This window comes from Apteryx mantelli, chromosome 8, assembly GCF_036417845.1.
Source record: "Apteryx mantelli isolate bAptMan1 chromosome 8, bAptMan1.hap1, whole genome shotgun sequence".
Taxonomy (NCBI): domain Eukaryota; kingdom Metazoa; phylum Chordata; class Aves; order Apterygiformes; family Apterygidae; genus Apteryx; species Apteryx mantelli.
Genome location: NC_089985.1, coordinates 11,168,376 through 11,184,980, shown reverse-complemented (window position 1 = coordinate 11,184,980; position 16,605 = coordinate 11,168,376). Strand labels below are relative to the sequence as shown.

The window sequence follows — 16,605 nt, the reverse complement described above, 5'->3', positions numbered from 1 at the left end:
ACGTGAGGGAGCAAGAAGGGCAAGAGAGGAAGGAAAGCAAAAGCAGGAAGGGTGGGAAGGACAAATCCTTGAGCCAGGACAGCTTCCAGGGCAACACTGCATAAATCCCATTTTGTGTTGCCTGCAAAAGGACAGAAACCACTCTTGTTTTGTATTTCAAAGTCCTCATTTATTTCTGACACTGTATTTGGACCCACAGCTGAGCAACAAAGACAGAATAGTAAGAGAAGAAATCTGAAGTGGAAAAAATCTGAGATTCCCTCCCTCCCCCTTCCTGTTCCCTCACATTCCCCAAAAGCTTAGACCCCATGCTTGGATCTCCCATGTTTCCTGCCCTTTTAGACTCACCCATTCATGTGTAGATGTGCCAGGCCCAGGGTTTCGTGTGTTGGCTCTGAGGATAATCCTCATCTTGGCCATCCAGCTACTCTGGAATTGCCTTGCCAGGTTTGGCACCTTGTTAGTTGGCAACAGGTTACACTTAATTCACATGCAATGAAGATGACGATACAGTTGCCTTCCAAAAGATTGGCTATGGAAACCTTTCACCAGAAGGGTGACCCACAGAAACAAGAGCCCAGTGTGTTATCACCACCCTCTTGAGGCAACGGCCCAGCACATACTGCCGTGGCGGTGGGAAGCCTTGCTTCGCACCAAGAGGTAGAATTGGATGCCAGGACACGTAGCATCCTCGAGCTGGCTCTGTGCCACTGGCCAAGATGGTGCTTCAGGGTTGCCTGGCGGAGCGGTACAGGTGGGAGCCCACAGCTCACACTGTGGTACCTGAACTTCTTCTGGCTCCTAGCGGGGTGGAGGCTTAGCTGGGCAGATGCTCTAATGGGAAAGGATAGGATTCACTGAGTTAGCCAAGAAGAACAGTCAGAAACTATATTATCAGGGAAGAGTACTGTCTGGACAGGCAGCAGTAGGAGCTATGGACTATCAGCTAGTGCGATCCAGAGCACTTTGTTGCTACAGTCCGATTTTCTTCTTCCTGCCTGCCTGCAATGTGAGAGAATGTTTAAAGACCTGGTATCACTATTTGGAGAATTGAAAGAGACGCTGTAAAAGAGATGCAGCTAGACTGAGTCTCAGGATAATAGAAATACAGTGTCTTTCTGGTCTGGAGATGGTGAATAATGTTGGACAAAAGCCTGTGTAAATGGGGGCTGGGGAAAGGTGTTTGGGTTGCAAGGACCTTCATCATATCTAGTATTCATTTGGCTCCCTCTTTTCTGGTAGTCTGAGCAGAGGTGCCAAGGCACAAACCGGTCTAAAGTGTAAAGTAGCCTTTTGCCTGATAACATAGCTGACTGAGGCTCAGGCGACACGTGCCTTCATACCGAGACCTACTCTAGCTGCACATAAATGGAGAAGTTAAGACCGGTCAGTTCAAATCCTTCTGTGAGCAGCAGGCCAATTTCAAAACTGTAGTAGTGAAAAAAGCCCCACTCATATTTCTGGGCAGTTCTACCATATATTGCAAAAGTGGGGTAAGCATTTTCCTGCTATTACTTCTAATAACATCCATAAGGCTATGGGAATCTTTGCTGTCTGGGTCCCTCCTCCCTACCGTGAATGAGAAGTGCTCAGCAGACCCATCCTGCTTTGGTTGCTATGGAAGTGCCTGTGAATGATGGAGATGCCTTTTTAGTGATTTTTCACCTAATTTGATTTATGGAGGAAGAAGGAACTTTCCCACATTCATTTTTGCAGAAAGACAGAGTCACTGGCCAAGTTGTCATTACCGGCTGCAGAGCTGATGAACCCAGGCTCAAGTCTTGCATCCTCTTCTTCAGAAAGGAAAGGAGGGGTGCCCCATTGGAGGTCATAGTCCCAGCAAAGGAGGAAAAGTCTCCTCTGTTGCTGTGGAAAGCAAAAGCTGTCCTAAACACAATCTTCCTTCCAGCTTGCCAGAAATGTCAGGGTAATCTGAGGGCTTTGAATGCTGAAGGTGATCAAGACCGCAGTTCCTTAAGGGTGCAATTCTTCCTGTAAGTAAAATCTTGACATTTTCTATCGGCCCAAGTTAAAATCACTCCTAAGAAAGCTTGTGAAGATTAAAAGGCGTGGAGGCTTTGGAAGCAGAAGGATCAACCTGTGTCCATTAGCGTATGTGAGTAGTTTTGCCAGCTCCTTCGCCTCCCCTTGCAGTCATCTAAATTCATTTCCTCCAACTTCTTCAGTGTGTGTAAAGACTGAAGCAGGTGGGATAGAGTGTCCTATTTTACGTTCTAATACAAAAGCTAACCATTGATGGAAACTAATGCAGTACGAGGGGAGAAGAACGATCAAAACCTTTGCTTATTTGTTCTTCCATCAGTTAGGAGCACACGGTGTTGGGATTTTCCGCCTCTCTCCTTCCCTCTGCCCCGTTGCTGCCGTCACTGCTGGAGGCAGCAGCTCCCAGGATGTCACGCATTGCTCTGTGTGCTCGGTTCATCCATACTGGAGGCTGTGGGTATTGCCTTGGGTAGTGACAGGTAGGGTTGCTTAGTGTAGACACCGAAGACCTCATTCTAGGCTCGGGAAGTCTGGAAGGTCAGGGAAGTCTTGGATAGTTAGGTTAGTTTGTACTGTACATAGCCCTCATTAGACAAGTCCCTTCAGGAGATAGAGTAGAATAATAATTACACTTATTATGGGTTCAAGGATCACTGTTTTAACGTCGTCCTTTGACGTCTCTCTCATCTTCTTACCCATAAAGCTTAGCAGTGCTGGGCAGTTCAGCAGGAGGACTGTGCTGGTCTTGGACTGGACTACGGGGTCCTCTCTGCACGAACCCCCACAAATACAAGTGAAAAGCCCCTTCCCTCGAGCGGGTGTCTGCTTGGAGCACCCTGTGCTAGTGACGATGGTGATTATACTTCTGTACTGATAGCCCTCGGGTTTGGGAAGCTCTCGCGAAGGACGCCGTGGCGGCTCACCGGGTAGCTTTGGAGGGTCGCCATGCTGATGGGCTGCCCCATCTCCTTGTAGCACGTGGGCGTGTAGGTGATCCTCTCGCCCCCGTTGCGCACCATGTCGGCAGTCCGTATGTAAAAGGGGGAGCCGTAGGGGGAGCAGGTCGGGCAGTAGTTGTGAGCCCCTTGCTGGTTGAGCTCGTTGGGTGGGGACGCGGGGCTGCCCTGGCCATCCACGATGCGAGAGCTGCAGGCATTGCAAGTGCCGAGATGTGAGTGAGTGGGAAGGTCAGGCTCTTCCTCTTCCTCCTCCTCCTCCTCTTCCTCATCAGATTCATCCTTCTTGCAGCAGTAGTACTGGGCGCAAAGGAAAGGCTTTTGTCAGAAAGTGTAAGGCAGCCACCTCCACCCCCAGGAACCAGCTAACTCCCCCCACCCCAGGCACAACGGGCTAGAAAGGGAAGAAGGGAGAGACTAATACTCAGCCTTATCCATCACGCTTGACTACTCTAGCTTGAGTGAGGTCAGGCTGGGCTCTGCTTACCAGCAAAGAAAAATAACGAGAAAATAGCTGGTGGAAAAAGTGTTGCAATGAAACCGAGTGGGATTTGGCCCTCCCCTAGGTCTGTGCTCCAGGCAGAGCTTATTCAGCTCCCCCACTCTGCAGCAGCCGGCTGGAGGGGAAGGCAAGGAGCTGGTGGGCAGATTTGGCTTCGCAGAGAGCCCTGCCACCTCCTTACACACCTCGTTCCCCCGCCAAAGAAACTCCCCGCTGGCTCCTTGCTGCTCGAGTTGGCTGCTTTGGCTGCTCCGCTCTGCCTGATCGATACCTGGGCCCTGCGGAGCAGCTGGCGCGGGGCTAACTCCGCTCGCGGAACTGCACGTGCTCTAGGACGCAGCTGCGGGGAGCTCAGCCGCCCCCCTGAACACACAGCGCAGCAGGGCTTGCGAGAAGCAAGGTATTTTATCGTGCCAGCTGGGAACAGCCCCAATAGCTGCTGTACTTTTCATCGCACGGCTAACTGCTGTGCGGCACAGGCATCGCATTAACTTTTAAGAAGACAGAGGTTGTAGCTTGCCATTGCTGAAAGCCTCCTTGACAAATGTACAGGGAAAAAAAATCTCCACCTAGTATTGCAATCCCAGCCAAGCCCACACCTAAATTAGCAAGTGCTGCAGATCCTCAAACGCCTTAGGAGAGTCGCCCTGAGCCAGGAGGGGGAAAGGACATTCGTTCTCTGCCGCGCACTGGGAAAAGGGGTGTTTCAACTCCCTGCCCCTCACAGGCAGGGAAAACCCCACCAACATCCCTCCTATGCCAGCGGTTTAGGTGGAGGAACAGCAGCTCCGCTGGGGTTTGTGGGGCCGCTTACCTGTAGCCTACAGTAGCAGAGCACGGCAATGATGCACAGTAGGATCACCGTCGCTAGGATTCCCCCGGTGATAACAACAGTTCCCGCTGTCATCCGACCGGTTCTCCATCAAACTCTGGAGGGCAGGGCAAGGAGACACACGTCATCCCCGAGGGAGCTGAGAACCGGCAGCCTCATGGCTAGGGAAGCCGGTCCTGCCGCTAGCGGGCAAAGGGCAGGGTTGCCGGAGGCGCCGCGCCTCGAGCCGCGCGGCCCCAAGCTCGGCCGGAGCGTGCCGAGAAGGCCCGAGACCCCCACGACCGTGGGCGATCAGCAGCCGTTTCAGCGTACTCACGGCATCCAGGGGCGGGCGACGCCGAGGTGCGACGTCCCGCACGCAGATCGCGCCCCCCCTCGGCGCCCGGGCTGCACATGGGGCCCCTCGTCCCCCAGCCGGTGCTGTGCGCAGCAAGGGCAGGGGACGCTTGGCCGGGGCACAAAGTCCCCACGGGTCACACCTGAGCTGCGGGCAAAGCCACCGCTGAAAGCCTCCCTCCCTCGCAGCCGCAGGAGCGGCTCTGCTCGGGCATCCTCGTCGCACCCACCTTCCTCCCTCCCCACAGCCGGGAAACTAGTGGCTCCCGGCCCCGCGCGGCCTTTCGGAAAGCCGAGGCACGGCGCCGGGCTCCCTGTCCCTGGAGCTGCGACGGGAAGCGTTGCCAGCCCGGCTCCAACGCGAGGTTTCTGGAAGGGGTTTCCCAAGGCGACCGACCCGCTCCAGCGGTGGGAGCCCCCGAGCGTTCACGAAGCGCCGCTTGGGTCCCGCGAAGGACGCGTCGGACCTGAAAGAAGCGGGGGGAGACGTTAGCCTTCGCCCACCCGGAGCCCTCCCTTCCCCGGACAGGTCGGGGCCGGCTGGCGCCCGGCGCTGCCCCGGCATCCCCCGTTGGCCCGGCTTTGGGGACGCTTCGCGGGATCCAAGCGGGCTCTTACCGGAGAAGGGCTGGCGAGGCGCCGCGGTCACGCCGGCCCCGGCGGAGACGGCCTGGATGGGCAGCTGCGCATGGCCCGGGCGGACGCGGGCAGCCCTGCGGGGGCGGACGGGAGGAGACAAAACGAGGCGTCAGCTCGTCACCCCGCTGCCCGTGCCGCGTCCCGCCGGCCGGCGCCCCAGGAGCCCCCGGCACCGCGGGGAAGCGCCGGCACATCTGGCCCGGCCGCATTTCATTAGCGAAGCCTCCGCGCCTCCTCCAGAGCCGCGCTAATTGATAGGGCCCCAGCGCCAGCCGGTTGCCGGCTGCCGGGATCTAATTAACCGCTCAGCACACGGCCAGTAATTGATCGCGGGAGGTGGCGGCGCGGAGACGAGAATTGCCTAATTGGCTCCTCGGCCCCGGCGCGAGGGGTCCCCGCGCGCGGCAGCATCCGCCCGCCACGGCCGCTCCGGGCACGCGGGGCTCGCTCGCGCCCTCCCTCCCTCCCTCCCGCAAGGGAGAGGGATTTGGAAAGGCCACCGGTCGTCTTTGCGTTTCCGACCTCCGGCGTCTTTCCTGGCCCCAGAGGACTCGGCTCGGCTCGGCCGGCCGCGGGGGCCGGGAAGCGCGGCAGCCGGTCCCTCTAGGCCGGCGATGCCGAGCACCTCGAGAAGAAAGCTGCTGCCATTAGCTGCAGTGATTTGCAAGAGGATAAAAAAACCTCGGGAAGATCCGGCCGGCCACAAATTGATTTTCAGCTCTTGGAAAGTTACTGTGCGAAGCCAAAAGGACGGTGCGTATTTGATTTCCTCCTAAAGAGACTCACGCACGTGAAATTAAAAAAAAGAAAAAGAAAAAGGCAAGAAATCAATATGACCATAACACAGCTAATACCTCCATCCATCAGCGGACCCAACACGGAGCTAATACCAGAGACCGACAGACTCCGCTCCCGTGCCCCGTTGCAACGCTGCTGCGCCCCGAAACACCGCCAAGCGGGGGACAGGGACGGAGCGGGGCGCAGGGGAGCTTTCGATGGCGTTACCGCATCCCCCAGCGGCTCCGTTAATAGGGAAGAGATGAGTGCGGGCGGCTGGAAAAGGCAGAATTTGACCTTCGATAACCCCCGAGCGGGAGCACACAGCGAGCCGGGCCGTGATGGATGATGCAGGCAGCCGTTTGCATCCAGAAAACTTCATTTCGTGGGAGCTGTGATTTGATTTAGAGCTATGAGAGCAACATCCAATTAGCCTGCGGTTTGGAGCAAAGCAGGCAGGCTTCGGAGACTTACCCAGTGCCCGGCACGCCGCCTCGGGGGCTCAGGCCTCGGCGGGGGCAACGTTCTCCCACTGCCAGGCACCCACTGTCCCCGCGTGGGAAAAGCGCCGCCAGGACCGGGGCAGCCCCATCCCCGAGAGATGCCGGGAGCACGGCGTGCGGCCGGCGCGCGGGTGAGGAATCGGTCTCCGGTCTCCGGGATTCCCGTTTCTGGGGCTGGCATGGCCAGCGTTTTCACCAGCCCGGGTCAGCCGTCAAGCTCTTGGGTTGTTAAAAATAGAGGATGCTAAAAAAAAGGCATAAAGAAAATCCGCGCAAAGCGGACGTGCTGCCTTTGCTCGTCCCCTCGGAGGCGACGCTTTTGGAGAGCGGGCAGTTTCCCACCATCCTCCTCACCAGGCCGTGCGCGGCGACAGCCTAGCGTTTAATTTCGCAGGCAATCCGTCCCTGTAAAATAGCCTTCTCCAAGCCTACGGCTCGCTCACCGCCCGCCTGCAACGCTGCAGGGACACAGAGCCGCCCTAGGGCCTCCGGGGGAAGAGACGAGGAGCTCAAACCTCAGCAGGAACGGGGGTCTCGGTAATTACGGGATAAATATGCCCGGCCCAAGGACAGCCCATCCCAGCAGGCTGATGCCGGCTGCCGGTGCGAGCGAGGATAAGCCATTGCTTAAACCTTATTTATTAATGTCGCAGAGGGCCAGCGTCCTCGGGGCGGGTGCAGCAAAACCGCCCGGCGCAGAGACGCCTTTTCTTTAACCGCTGGCGCGTTTCGGCGCGCACAGCTGCGGCCCGCAAGGCGACGCTGGAAACGAGCGGCGGCGCGCGGGGCTGTATTTCTTCGCCTTCAGCGACGTCCATATCGAATCTGCACGGTTTGCAAGTCGGCGGGAGGGTTTTGCCAGCCGCCAGCGCTCCCGGCCGTGACCGTAACAAAACGGTCGAGAAAGTCGAGTCCTGCCTCGCACGGGCGTCCCGGCGAGCGAAGGGGCATCGCGCGTCTCCCGCGTGTGCACGGGCAGAGCCGGGGCGAACCCGCTCCGGGCGCGGGGCACCTCCTGCGGGATCCCATCCGGCCCCGGCCTTGCACTGCGGGCTAATTCGATGAAACGTCTGCCTGGTAAATTAGACCGCTCGCTGCCTCGCCAGAATCAGCTAACAGCCCTAACTGGGGAAAAAAAGCTCCCTCCCTACGGCTCCTCCACGCGGGCGCTTTGCAAAAGCCCCCACTGCCACCAGCGCCGGGACCGCGGGGGGAGCCAGCAGCCCCCAGCGCCGCGCCGAGCCCCTGCCAGCCTCTCCGGCAATATCTCCCCGCGGGTTATCGCTCCAGCCCCTCCTGCGTCTGCTGTGCCGTTAATACCTCGATACACTGAGGCAAAAGCATCTTTAATTTTAAGGCGTAAAGCCCGAGCGCGGCACCGCAGGACCAGAGCGACCCTGCGGTAACGCCTCCGGGAGCGGCATCGGGCCCCGCGGCTGCTTTTCCGCCAGTTCAACGCGAGTTTGGACCTGCCGGGAGCTCTCCCCCAGCATCCCGGTGTGCCCAGAGCAGAGACCACGGCAGCCGCTGGAAAAACCGCTGCTCGGGGCTGCTCGCGGGGTGTTTCGTTGCAGGGCTGCTTGGACGGCGGCGCTCCGGAGGTGGGAGCTATCGCTTCCAGGCGGGTCTCCGTCGCCCCCAAACCCTCCTTGGCGGCACGGCACGGCACGGCCGAGCCAAGGGGAGGGCGGCGCTGCCCGGCGCCTGGCGGGAGAGGGAAACTCGGCTGGGAAGGCAGCAACCTCCTGGCCAAAAATCTGCACAGATCAATTTGCAAACAAAAAACCAAAACAAAACAACACACTCGCGGGGAATTAAAAACAAAGAAAGAAAAAAAACAAGCAAAGGGGAGAGGAACGGGAAAGAAGGAATACCGCCAAGGTTTCAAACCCAGCCCTTTTCTCCTGAAAGCTGCATTTGTGAAAAAGGCCGTTTCTCGCCCTGAAGGCGCCGGCACGCGCTGCCCTCCCGAGCCTGTGCCGTGGCGAGCGCAGCGTGGGGAGCCGGGAGGGGAGGCGCAGCGGCGGCGCGGGAAGCTCGCCCCGGCCCTGCGGCAATGGCACAGGGACTGCAAACGGCACGTTATCCAGCGCGATCGGGCCCGCGCCGGTTTTGTCCGGCCACCCATCGCCCGAGAGGCGCAGCGAAATTGGGCAGCCCGCCGGGCCGATGGGAAGCCCCGGGGAAAGGCGTCTGCCCGCTTCGGGAGCGAGGTCTCCCGCTGCCCCGGCGGACCTGCGCGGCGTTTTCCTCGTGCTCCCGCGCCCGACCCGAGGCGCGGGTTCGGCGCGAGCGGCCCGAGGGCTGCTCGGCCACACGGGGCTGGCGGAGCGGGCGACGTGCTCCTCCGCACGTGCCGGGGCCCTGGTGGCCCTCACGGCACCGGCCGGGGCCTCCGAGCTCTCCCAGGCATAGCGCTTCCTCCGCGCGGCCCCTCGCAGGCCTGGGGGGCTTCTCCAGCCCGGAGAGCGGCTGGCGAACGGATGCAGAAACCCACGTGCCGCAGCGCAAACAACGGAAGCAGCTCAGCTGTTCTTCCCTTCCCGACAAATGCAAAAAACCGCAATTACTATTCGCAAAAAGAGGCACCTGTGGCAGCTCCAGTTAACCTGTCAGTGGGGCAGCGGGAGATAAATAACCTGAGCTTGCTTTTCGCGCCGAGACCCCGCAAGTCGAAACGGGAACTCGGCGGCAGACTCTCCCGGCTGCTGCAGCCCGGTGCAACTCCATCGAGCCCCCTGGGTCCGACCGACTTACACCCCCTGCTCCCCTTCCCTTAAACGCACCCCAAGCAGCTCCCGGCGGAGTTAAGCCCCTCCTGGCAAACCGGCAGCCGGGCCGGAAACGCGCTTGCACTCGCCGGAGGGGGGGTCTGGGGGCAGGCGGGGAACGACGAGGGACGCGGCCGTGGCGGCCTCCTCCCGAGGAAGCGGCACCGCTCCGCTCCCAGCCCCGCGAGGGCGATTCTCCAAGAGCATCCGTGCTCCGAGGGCGAGCCTCCCCCCGGCCCCGCGGGCTCTTCCCCTCCGTGCGAGGGGCACAGGGACCTCGGCTTGATGCCGCCGTGCCCCGAGCGCTTCAAGCGCATCCGAGGGAGATTCGATCTGCTCCCGCATTCGATCTCCTCGCTACTTCCACCAAAGGAATCCGCGCGCGACGCTCTTCGGCAGGGCTAATCCTATCGGGGGACGTAGCGACACCAAACGCATCTTCATCGCGGGCACGAACTGAAAGAGCGGGATCGATTGCAGCCGGGTCGTCAGGCGAAATGGTCGGGGGCCTCGCAGGGACCCGCGCGACACAAGCCTGACCGAGGCCGGGCGCCACGGCACTGCCGCTAGGTTCCTGCTGAAAAAGGTCCCCGTTAAGGCTGTTTCTCCCTGCCCCCCCCCGGACATCGCTCGGCTTTAAGAAACACCTTGTTATCTCTCCGTTTGCCCCGCACACAGGTGCTCTCTCATCCTTTCCGCCTTGCTTTCGTGCGGAAGCCCCCACCCGCGCCGGGCACCCGGTTCCCTCCCCGAGCTGCCCGCCGCGCTGCCGACTGCCCCGTCCTGCCAGCCTGAGGCACGAAACACGGCTTGGGCAAAGCCCCTTCTTGCAGCAGCCAGCCCTGCTCCGGGAAGCAAAGCCTGGGGGAAGCGCGCGCCGATGCTGGAGCCTTGTGCAAACCCGCTCCGAAAACACCACCATGCTCAACGGACGACTTTGCCGTGGGGCGGCGGCAGCAGGGATTTGTCACAGCCCCCCGTCCCCCGGCTGAGGAGGCTCCAGCGCGGCACCTCTCCTTCGGGGCGCGAGGCAGCACTCAGGGGGCCACGCGCCGTTTTACTGCCCAGGCAGGAATCAGGCCGGAGGGAGGAGAGGACCGACGTCTCCAGCCTGCAGCGCCTGCCCTTTCTCTGCTGCTGGTGCCACGTGAGGAGCAGGATTCGGAGGCACGGCCATGGTACCAGCAACCTCAGCCCCCGTGGTGGTACCTGGCGGAGGTTCGCCCAAGCCCACGGTGGGTCTAAGCTTTTGGGTCAGTCCCCATGGCGGGACCTGGCGGAGGTTCGCCCAAGCCCACGGTGGGTCTAAGCTTTTGGGTCAGTCCCCATGGTGGGACCTGGTGGAGGTTCACCCAAGCCCACGGTGGGTCTAAGCTTTTGGGTCAGTCCCCACGGTGGGACCTGGTGGAGGTTCACCCAAGCCCACGGTGGGTCTAAGCTTTTGGGTCAAAGCCCCCTTGCTCAGTGGACTCGCTTCCACGGGCAGAGCCATGCCAGCCCCACACACCTCTCAATCAGCCTCCCTTTCAAATTGTTATTTTTTTTAAATCTCATTCACCGACATAAAAACTTTCCTTGGATGATTATCAGTGATGTGCTAAAGGCCCTTTTGTGTTTCAGCACTCGCCCGACATTCCTCTTCCTCCGGATGCGTGGCAGGCTGCGATCTCGCCAAGCTGCCCGCGGGATCTGGACTCCGCGCCGACACGGCAGCGCACGTCCGCAAGCCTCCAGCGGCTCTGAGAAACCCGGAGGCGAAGGCTCGGGGCAGCGACGGCAGGGCAGGGGGCCCGCAACTTGCATCAGACCGCGGAAAACCTCCCGTCCACCGCTCCCCCCAGAAACCTCGGGCCGGTTGCAATTACAACTCCCCTCCCACAGTACCAGCGCAATTCGGAAGGGCGCTCGGCGAAAGTCTCCCTCTCGCGGAAAAGGGCCGTGGACGTGGGGGAGGCGCCCGGCCCCCCCGTGGAAGGGGGCACCGGCCCCCCGCCGGGAGGGACGGCGCAGGAGAGCGCAGGCTCTTCCTGGGCATGATGCAAGACCTGCTGCTCCGACTGTCAGCATCCTCCCGGCATGTCCGCTTGGAGTATAAACAGAGATTTATTTTAATGACTCATTAAAGCCTAATTACATTCGCTGAGCAATACACAGAGAGGAGCCTCCCACGTGCGGCAGTACTACAGTCGGGAGCGCTCGGAAAACCTTCCCCTCCCCAAAAGGGCAGCAGAGACAGACTGTCTCTCCTAAATGGGACCAGACGGCAGGGCCAGGTGCTGGCTCTGGAGCCAGGGGCTGGGCACAGCAAGGCAGCCAGCAGCTGAAAACCAGAAAGACTCACTCCTTTCTTCATCTGCTTCCACCCTTGCGCACTTGCACAGACCATAACGGCCAGGAGCCCAGTCTATCCGCCCAGTGCGATTGCCAGCGCAGCTCGTCCCTCTTGCACGCGGGCCTCTGAAGCCCAGGAAGACGTGACCTGCTCAGGGAGAGCTGGAAACCCGCTGCCCATCTCCAGAGCCTCAGGCCAGCACCTGCATTGCGGGCTGTCCATCACCCAGCATTAAGGACACTTGTGCTTTTAACTCAGAAGATCCCGCTTTCACAGTTGCTTTAACCAAGCTCAGGCTTGTTCCCTCTTTAATGCAAACTGAAACAGGCTATGGAAGAAGTCCATGGTGCGCGGGTGTGCAATAGTGTATCACAAGCACGGAGTGACTGGGGCGCCCAGTGCAGTGGGATTTCGTGCTGCCGCCGGCAAGGAGCCGACACAGGCAGCCCTAGTAGCGAGCCCCATACAATCCAAGGAAGGGACAGACTGCCACGGCCGCCGTTACCAGATCTCCTGGTGATGCCTGACACCTCACCTAGGAACAGAGACCTGGCAGAAGGCAGCGAGGTCTCGCTATTGGACGTGATCATTTCCAGCAGAAAAACCTCTTCCCGTATGCCTCACCCACAGCTGCTCCTCCATCTCGAGAGCATCCTCTGCCCAAGCCCGTCCTCTCCCCCTACCTACTAGCACAGAGGGAAAACTCAGAAGGGACATTTGGGGACTTCAGGGTCAGCTGCACACGGGAGACACTGAGATTTGACCCCTGTGCAGGACCACCGCACGGTACAGCTGCTGCAGGAGGCACTGGCACCCAGAGCACCTGCTGAAAGCCAACCGGGGCAAGGACCAGGTGGTCAAAAACACCCCCCCTTCAGCCCAGGGGACCTCCTTGCCGCTCGCACAGCCCGTGAGGAGCTCTGGGGTCTGTCTCAGCTGCTTTTCCTGATGCACCAGGCGGCCCGAGGGAAGCCGAGCCTGAGCCCAGCAGCTCGGGCACCGCCACCAGCCCACGAGCGCTGCTCACCGCTCGGAGAGCGCCCCAAGGTTGCGTCCTCTCCCGCCGGACAAGGACTTGCAGCAGCGGCACCCGCTGGGGACAGAAGTGCCCGGGCGCAGCTGCTCCGACACCTGGGGGCCCCGCTCAAGCCGCCCACGTCAGCAGGTTCGTGCGCCCGGGCACAGGAGGGGGCGACGACCGGAGGACGCAGCCTCTCCGGCGACTCCGGATGCTCTGCTGGCGTTACTCCACTGAAGCCAGCAGAGAAATTGGCCCCATCTGCTCGTGCTGCTTTCGGTAGTGCTCAGCCATCCTGCTAATTGCTTCAATTAGCAGAGAGAAACATTTTCCAAAGGTTTCACTGCCTCACTCCTCGCCTTGCCTTTAGTCCCGAGCAGAGCGGGTGTAAAACGCTTCCAGCAGGGACGCGGTACGGGATCGCATCTCACCCTGCCGGGTGCTAGCACCTCCGGGCGAGACAGCCCACCCTGCCCAGTTGTCCACCTACGCGGCCAGTACATATCATAGGGCAAAAATGACTGGGCCAACACGCAAGCGCTCGTCTGTCTTGAGCTCCAGATTCCCCCCCTGAAAAGCTGTCACTCACAGATATTAGGAAGCCAAGGGCCCCCTTTCCTGCTCCACCTGATGGGGTGCAGACGCCTGAGCTTCCTGCAGTGACCCACGTCACAGAGGTGACCCCGGCCGCTGCCGGGCTCTGTCGGGAGAGCTGTCAGCCCCTGAAACCTCCGCTTTTGCCCACAGCTTGGTCAGGGACTTGCACAAGCTGCGAACGTGCAGGTCTCCCAACCAGACGGGTCACTGACAGATGGTGCTTCCTAGAAAAAGCCCTGGCTCTGGGCTCTCCCCGCACCCCAGGGGCAGGAGAGCCGTGACGCCCGTTGAAGTGCAGGCACCCCACGAGGATGGCTCAGGTCCCCGGGCCCGAACGCTGCTGTCCAAGTTAACCACAATTCAGCACTTTGAGACAGCCCCGCGACGCGGTAAGGACAAAGCCGCGCAGCGTCCTCGACGCCGGCGGTCCCTCGGCCTCGGGCTTCACGATCCTACAGAAGGGCAGAGCTGCACGTTGCTCGGGGCCAACGCGTGGCTGCAGGGGCTGATTCTGACCTTGCTTTCTCCAGGATGAGCCCACATAACATCCGTGGAGCCACACCAGGATGTGGCCAAGGCTAACCTCCGCAGAGCTCCTTTTCCACCAAGCAATGGGAAAATCCCGTCCATGGGCTCTTTACAGGACTGATCACACTCCTTGTGGCCACCCTTGCCAGGGTGACCACGTTACCAGCCAGGGCAAGGAGGCTCAGGATGACCAAAATGACAAGGCATGAATCAACTTTGCAGACTAAATAGCATGGAGCAGGATGTGGAAGAACCCTGGGAAAGACGAGTGGATGCACATGGGGAGAAGGGGGCTTGCTATGAAACGGTATTTCTTTCTAGGTGATTTAGCCAGTGCTGGAGATACAGACTGGTCATCACCAAAGGCTCTTCACCTCACCCACCCCTTGCTGTCCATCGGCAGACACGAGTGGGGACAGTCGCACACGCCTGGACGGGCCGGTCATGCTCGCATGCCCACCAGCCCAACAAAATGAAAAACGCGGCATGAAATCGCCTAATGTCTCCAGCAAATGAAGTGTGAAACACTCGCAAGAAAACAATGGTAACAGAGTCTCCGTAAACATTTCACCTCGGTGGCAAAACAGCGACTGGGAAGGTCAGAGCGGCAGAACGTGGGGGGGCCCGGGGGAAACGCGGGGCTCGATTTCTGCTCTCGTAGCAGATGTACGGGAGAGGCAGCCGGGAGGGGGGAGGAAGGGAGGAGGCAGCCGGGGCAGAGAACACCACCAGCACAGTCCGACCTTATTTCTGTTTGCCGCTAGCCTGGCGTCTACTGGGTTTTAGGTGTAGCCACAGAGCAGGCCCAAGAAAGGGAAGCGGCCGTTATAATTCTACTCATTCCCTTGGCTAAACTCAGCGAACCGGCCTGAGCCAGAAGCAGCAGCACACAAGGATCTCCATTTCTAGAAAGGACCTGCAGCGCTGCTTTTCCTGACCGTGCCTTACAGCTGGGCTCCTCTGCGACGGAAACGAAGCAGCAGGACACCTAAAAGCAACTCCAGCAGGGACGGAGACTCACTGCGCTGCTACCACCCTCCACCCTGAGTTTCTGGCAAAAAAAAAAAAAAAAAAAAATCGTCTGCCAGCCTTTTTATTGCTCTCTTCCGAGAGCATCGTGCTAACGTTTCCCAACAAGCAGCCCGTTTGCTGGGGCTCTGTTCGGCTTGTGCATCAAGACGCTCCCCTGCCCAACGCCTGGGGGACGATTTGAGCTTCCCCAGAGAGGAGGCCTTTCCGAACGGCGACGCTTCTGCAGCCGATTTCCGCCCCGTCGGGGATCTTTCAGCCTGGAGCGGAGACGCAGCCTGCAGTCTCCTAACGAGGGCTCCAGACTCGGCCGCTCTCAGGCCTGTTATGAGTCTGAAACCCACCGCTTTGGAAAGACACGGGGCAGGATCTCACACTCCAGTGGAGACGTAGCACCGCAACAGGACCGGGAGAGAGGAGAGCCAGGCTTGCTGTCTGCTCTGATGTTCACCATGCCCATCAGGAGCAGCAGCAGCCGCCTGCTTCTGTCATCTCCCCTCAGCTTTTCAACAGGTGAAAACCCTTCCCAGCAGAAGAGTTTTATCCCCCTCCCTGGCAAAGCACGGTTTAGCCCGCTGGATCCTGCCAGGACCACAACAAATGCTAACCAGCAGCCCAAATATGCCCAATACCCCGCGAAAGGCATCATGCAGAAGCTCCGCCACTCAGAAGAGTGAGGGGCAGGGCTGGGGGAGAAAAAAGATCTGGTAATTCAGCGCTCTCCGTTGGGGCAGAATATTCCACGGCACGTCAGAAAATCTCCTTGCTGTAGAGACAATCAATAGTACACACGCAAAAAAATCCAGCTGAAAATACTGACTGTTTCCACATGCCCTTTTTCAGGGAACAAAATCCTCCAGGATAACCTTAAGGGAAACAAAAGCCAGACAAATAACTTGAGCACAGGTCTCCTTTAATTACCGAGGCACAGCGAGAGATAGAACAGAGATCCTTCAGAAAAAACAAAAGGATTTGATTTCCTTCACTTCAGCAAAGGCAGCCATTACTTCCGCGCGGAGGCTTGGTGGCAAGGTTGGGGATCTGTCGAACCGCGATGCCCTTGCTGAATGGCACAGGTTTGGACTCCCACCAAGGAAGCGAGAGGCAGAGCCCCGGTACCGGGACTTCCAAGAACTCAGAAGCGCGGCTGAGGGAGCACAGGCCGCCCAGCTCGCTCCTACCCCCGCACCGCCAGAAGTTAGCCGATGCTTTTAACAAAATCCCAGCTAGCTGCGAAGTTCAGCGACGGAAAGCCGAAAATCCCGACTCAGGACCTCGCAGGGAGGCGCAGCCACCGGCGGGCAGCGCCGTCTGCAGCACCCCCGGCCCCGGTCCCGGCCCCGGCCCCGGCCCCGCTGCGGCTCCCCGCAGCCTCCCCGGCCCCGACCCCCGCAGCCCCCGCAGCCCCCGCGAGGCGGCCGCACCGTACCTGGGCGCCGCGGCCGGGCAGGACCGGGCAGGACCGAGCCGGGCAGGACCGATCCCGCCGCGGCAGCGTTGCCGGCAGCAGCGGAGCCGAGTCCGGCAGCACCGATGCGGCTGGCGGGGCAGCGGCGGAGGGCTGGGCTGGGCTGGGGGAGGAAGAGGAGGAAGGGGAGGACCGGAGGAGGAGGAGGAGGGTGATAACGCTATTAATAATAACCACCGGACCGAGGCTCGGCGGGGGCGAGGCGAGGCGAGGCGTGTCCGCCCCGACTGCCCGAGGGGGCGGGTGGAGGCAAGCGAGGGAGGAGCCTGCCCGGCACCCCCGGCTCCCCCCGGCACCCCCCGGCTCCAGCACC

At 60.1% G+C, this 16,605-nt stretch overlaps 1 protein-coding gene across 2 annotated transcripts; it reads right to left on the bottom strand.

Annotated features, from left to right (window-relative positions):
- Window positions 1–50: 50 nt before the first annotated feature.
- On the bottom strand, window positions 51–16,373 carry LOC106484960 (protein FAM163A). Of its 2 annotated transcripts, none has more exons than XM_067300600.1 (5): window positions 16,254–16,373; window positions 5,249–5,343; window positions 4,861–5,097; window positions 4,277–4,391; window positions 51–3,260 (listed from the first exon to the last, which is right to left on the bottom strand). In XM_067300600.1, the coding sequence occupies exons 4-5, from the start codon at window positions 4,367–4,369 to the stop codon at window positions 2,862–2,864; spliced, it is 492 nt and encodes a 163-aa protein (XP_067156701.1). In that variant the 5' UTR covers window positions 4,370–4,391; window positions 4,861–5,097; window positions 5,249–5,343; window positions 16,254–16,373; the 3' UTR covers window positions 51–2,861. The 2 variants fall into 2 exon arrangements, with proteins under 2 accessions (XP_067156701.1, XP_067156702.1); XM_067300601.1 differs by having other exon boundaries at window positions 5,028–5,097.
- Between the last annotated feature and the right edge of the window lie 232 nt (window positions 16,374–16,605).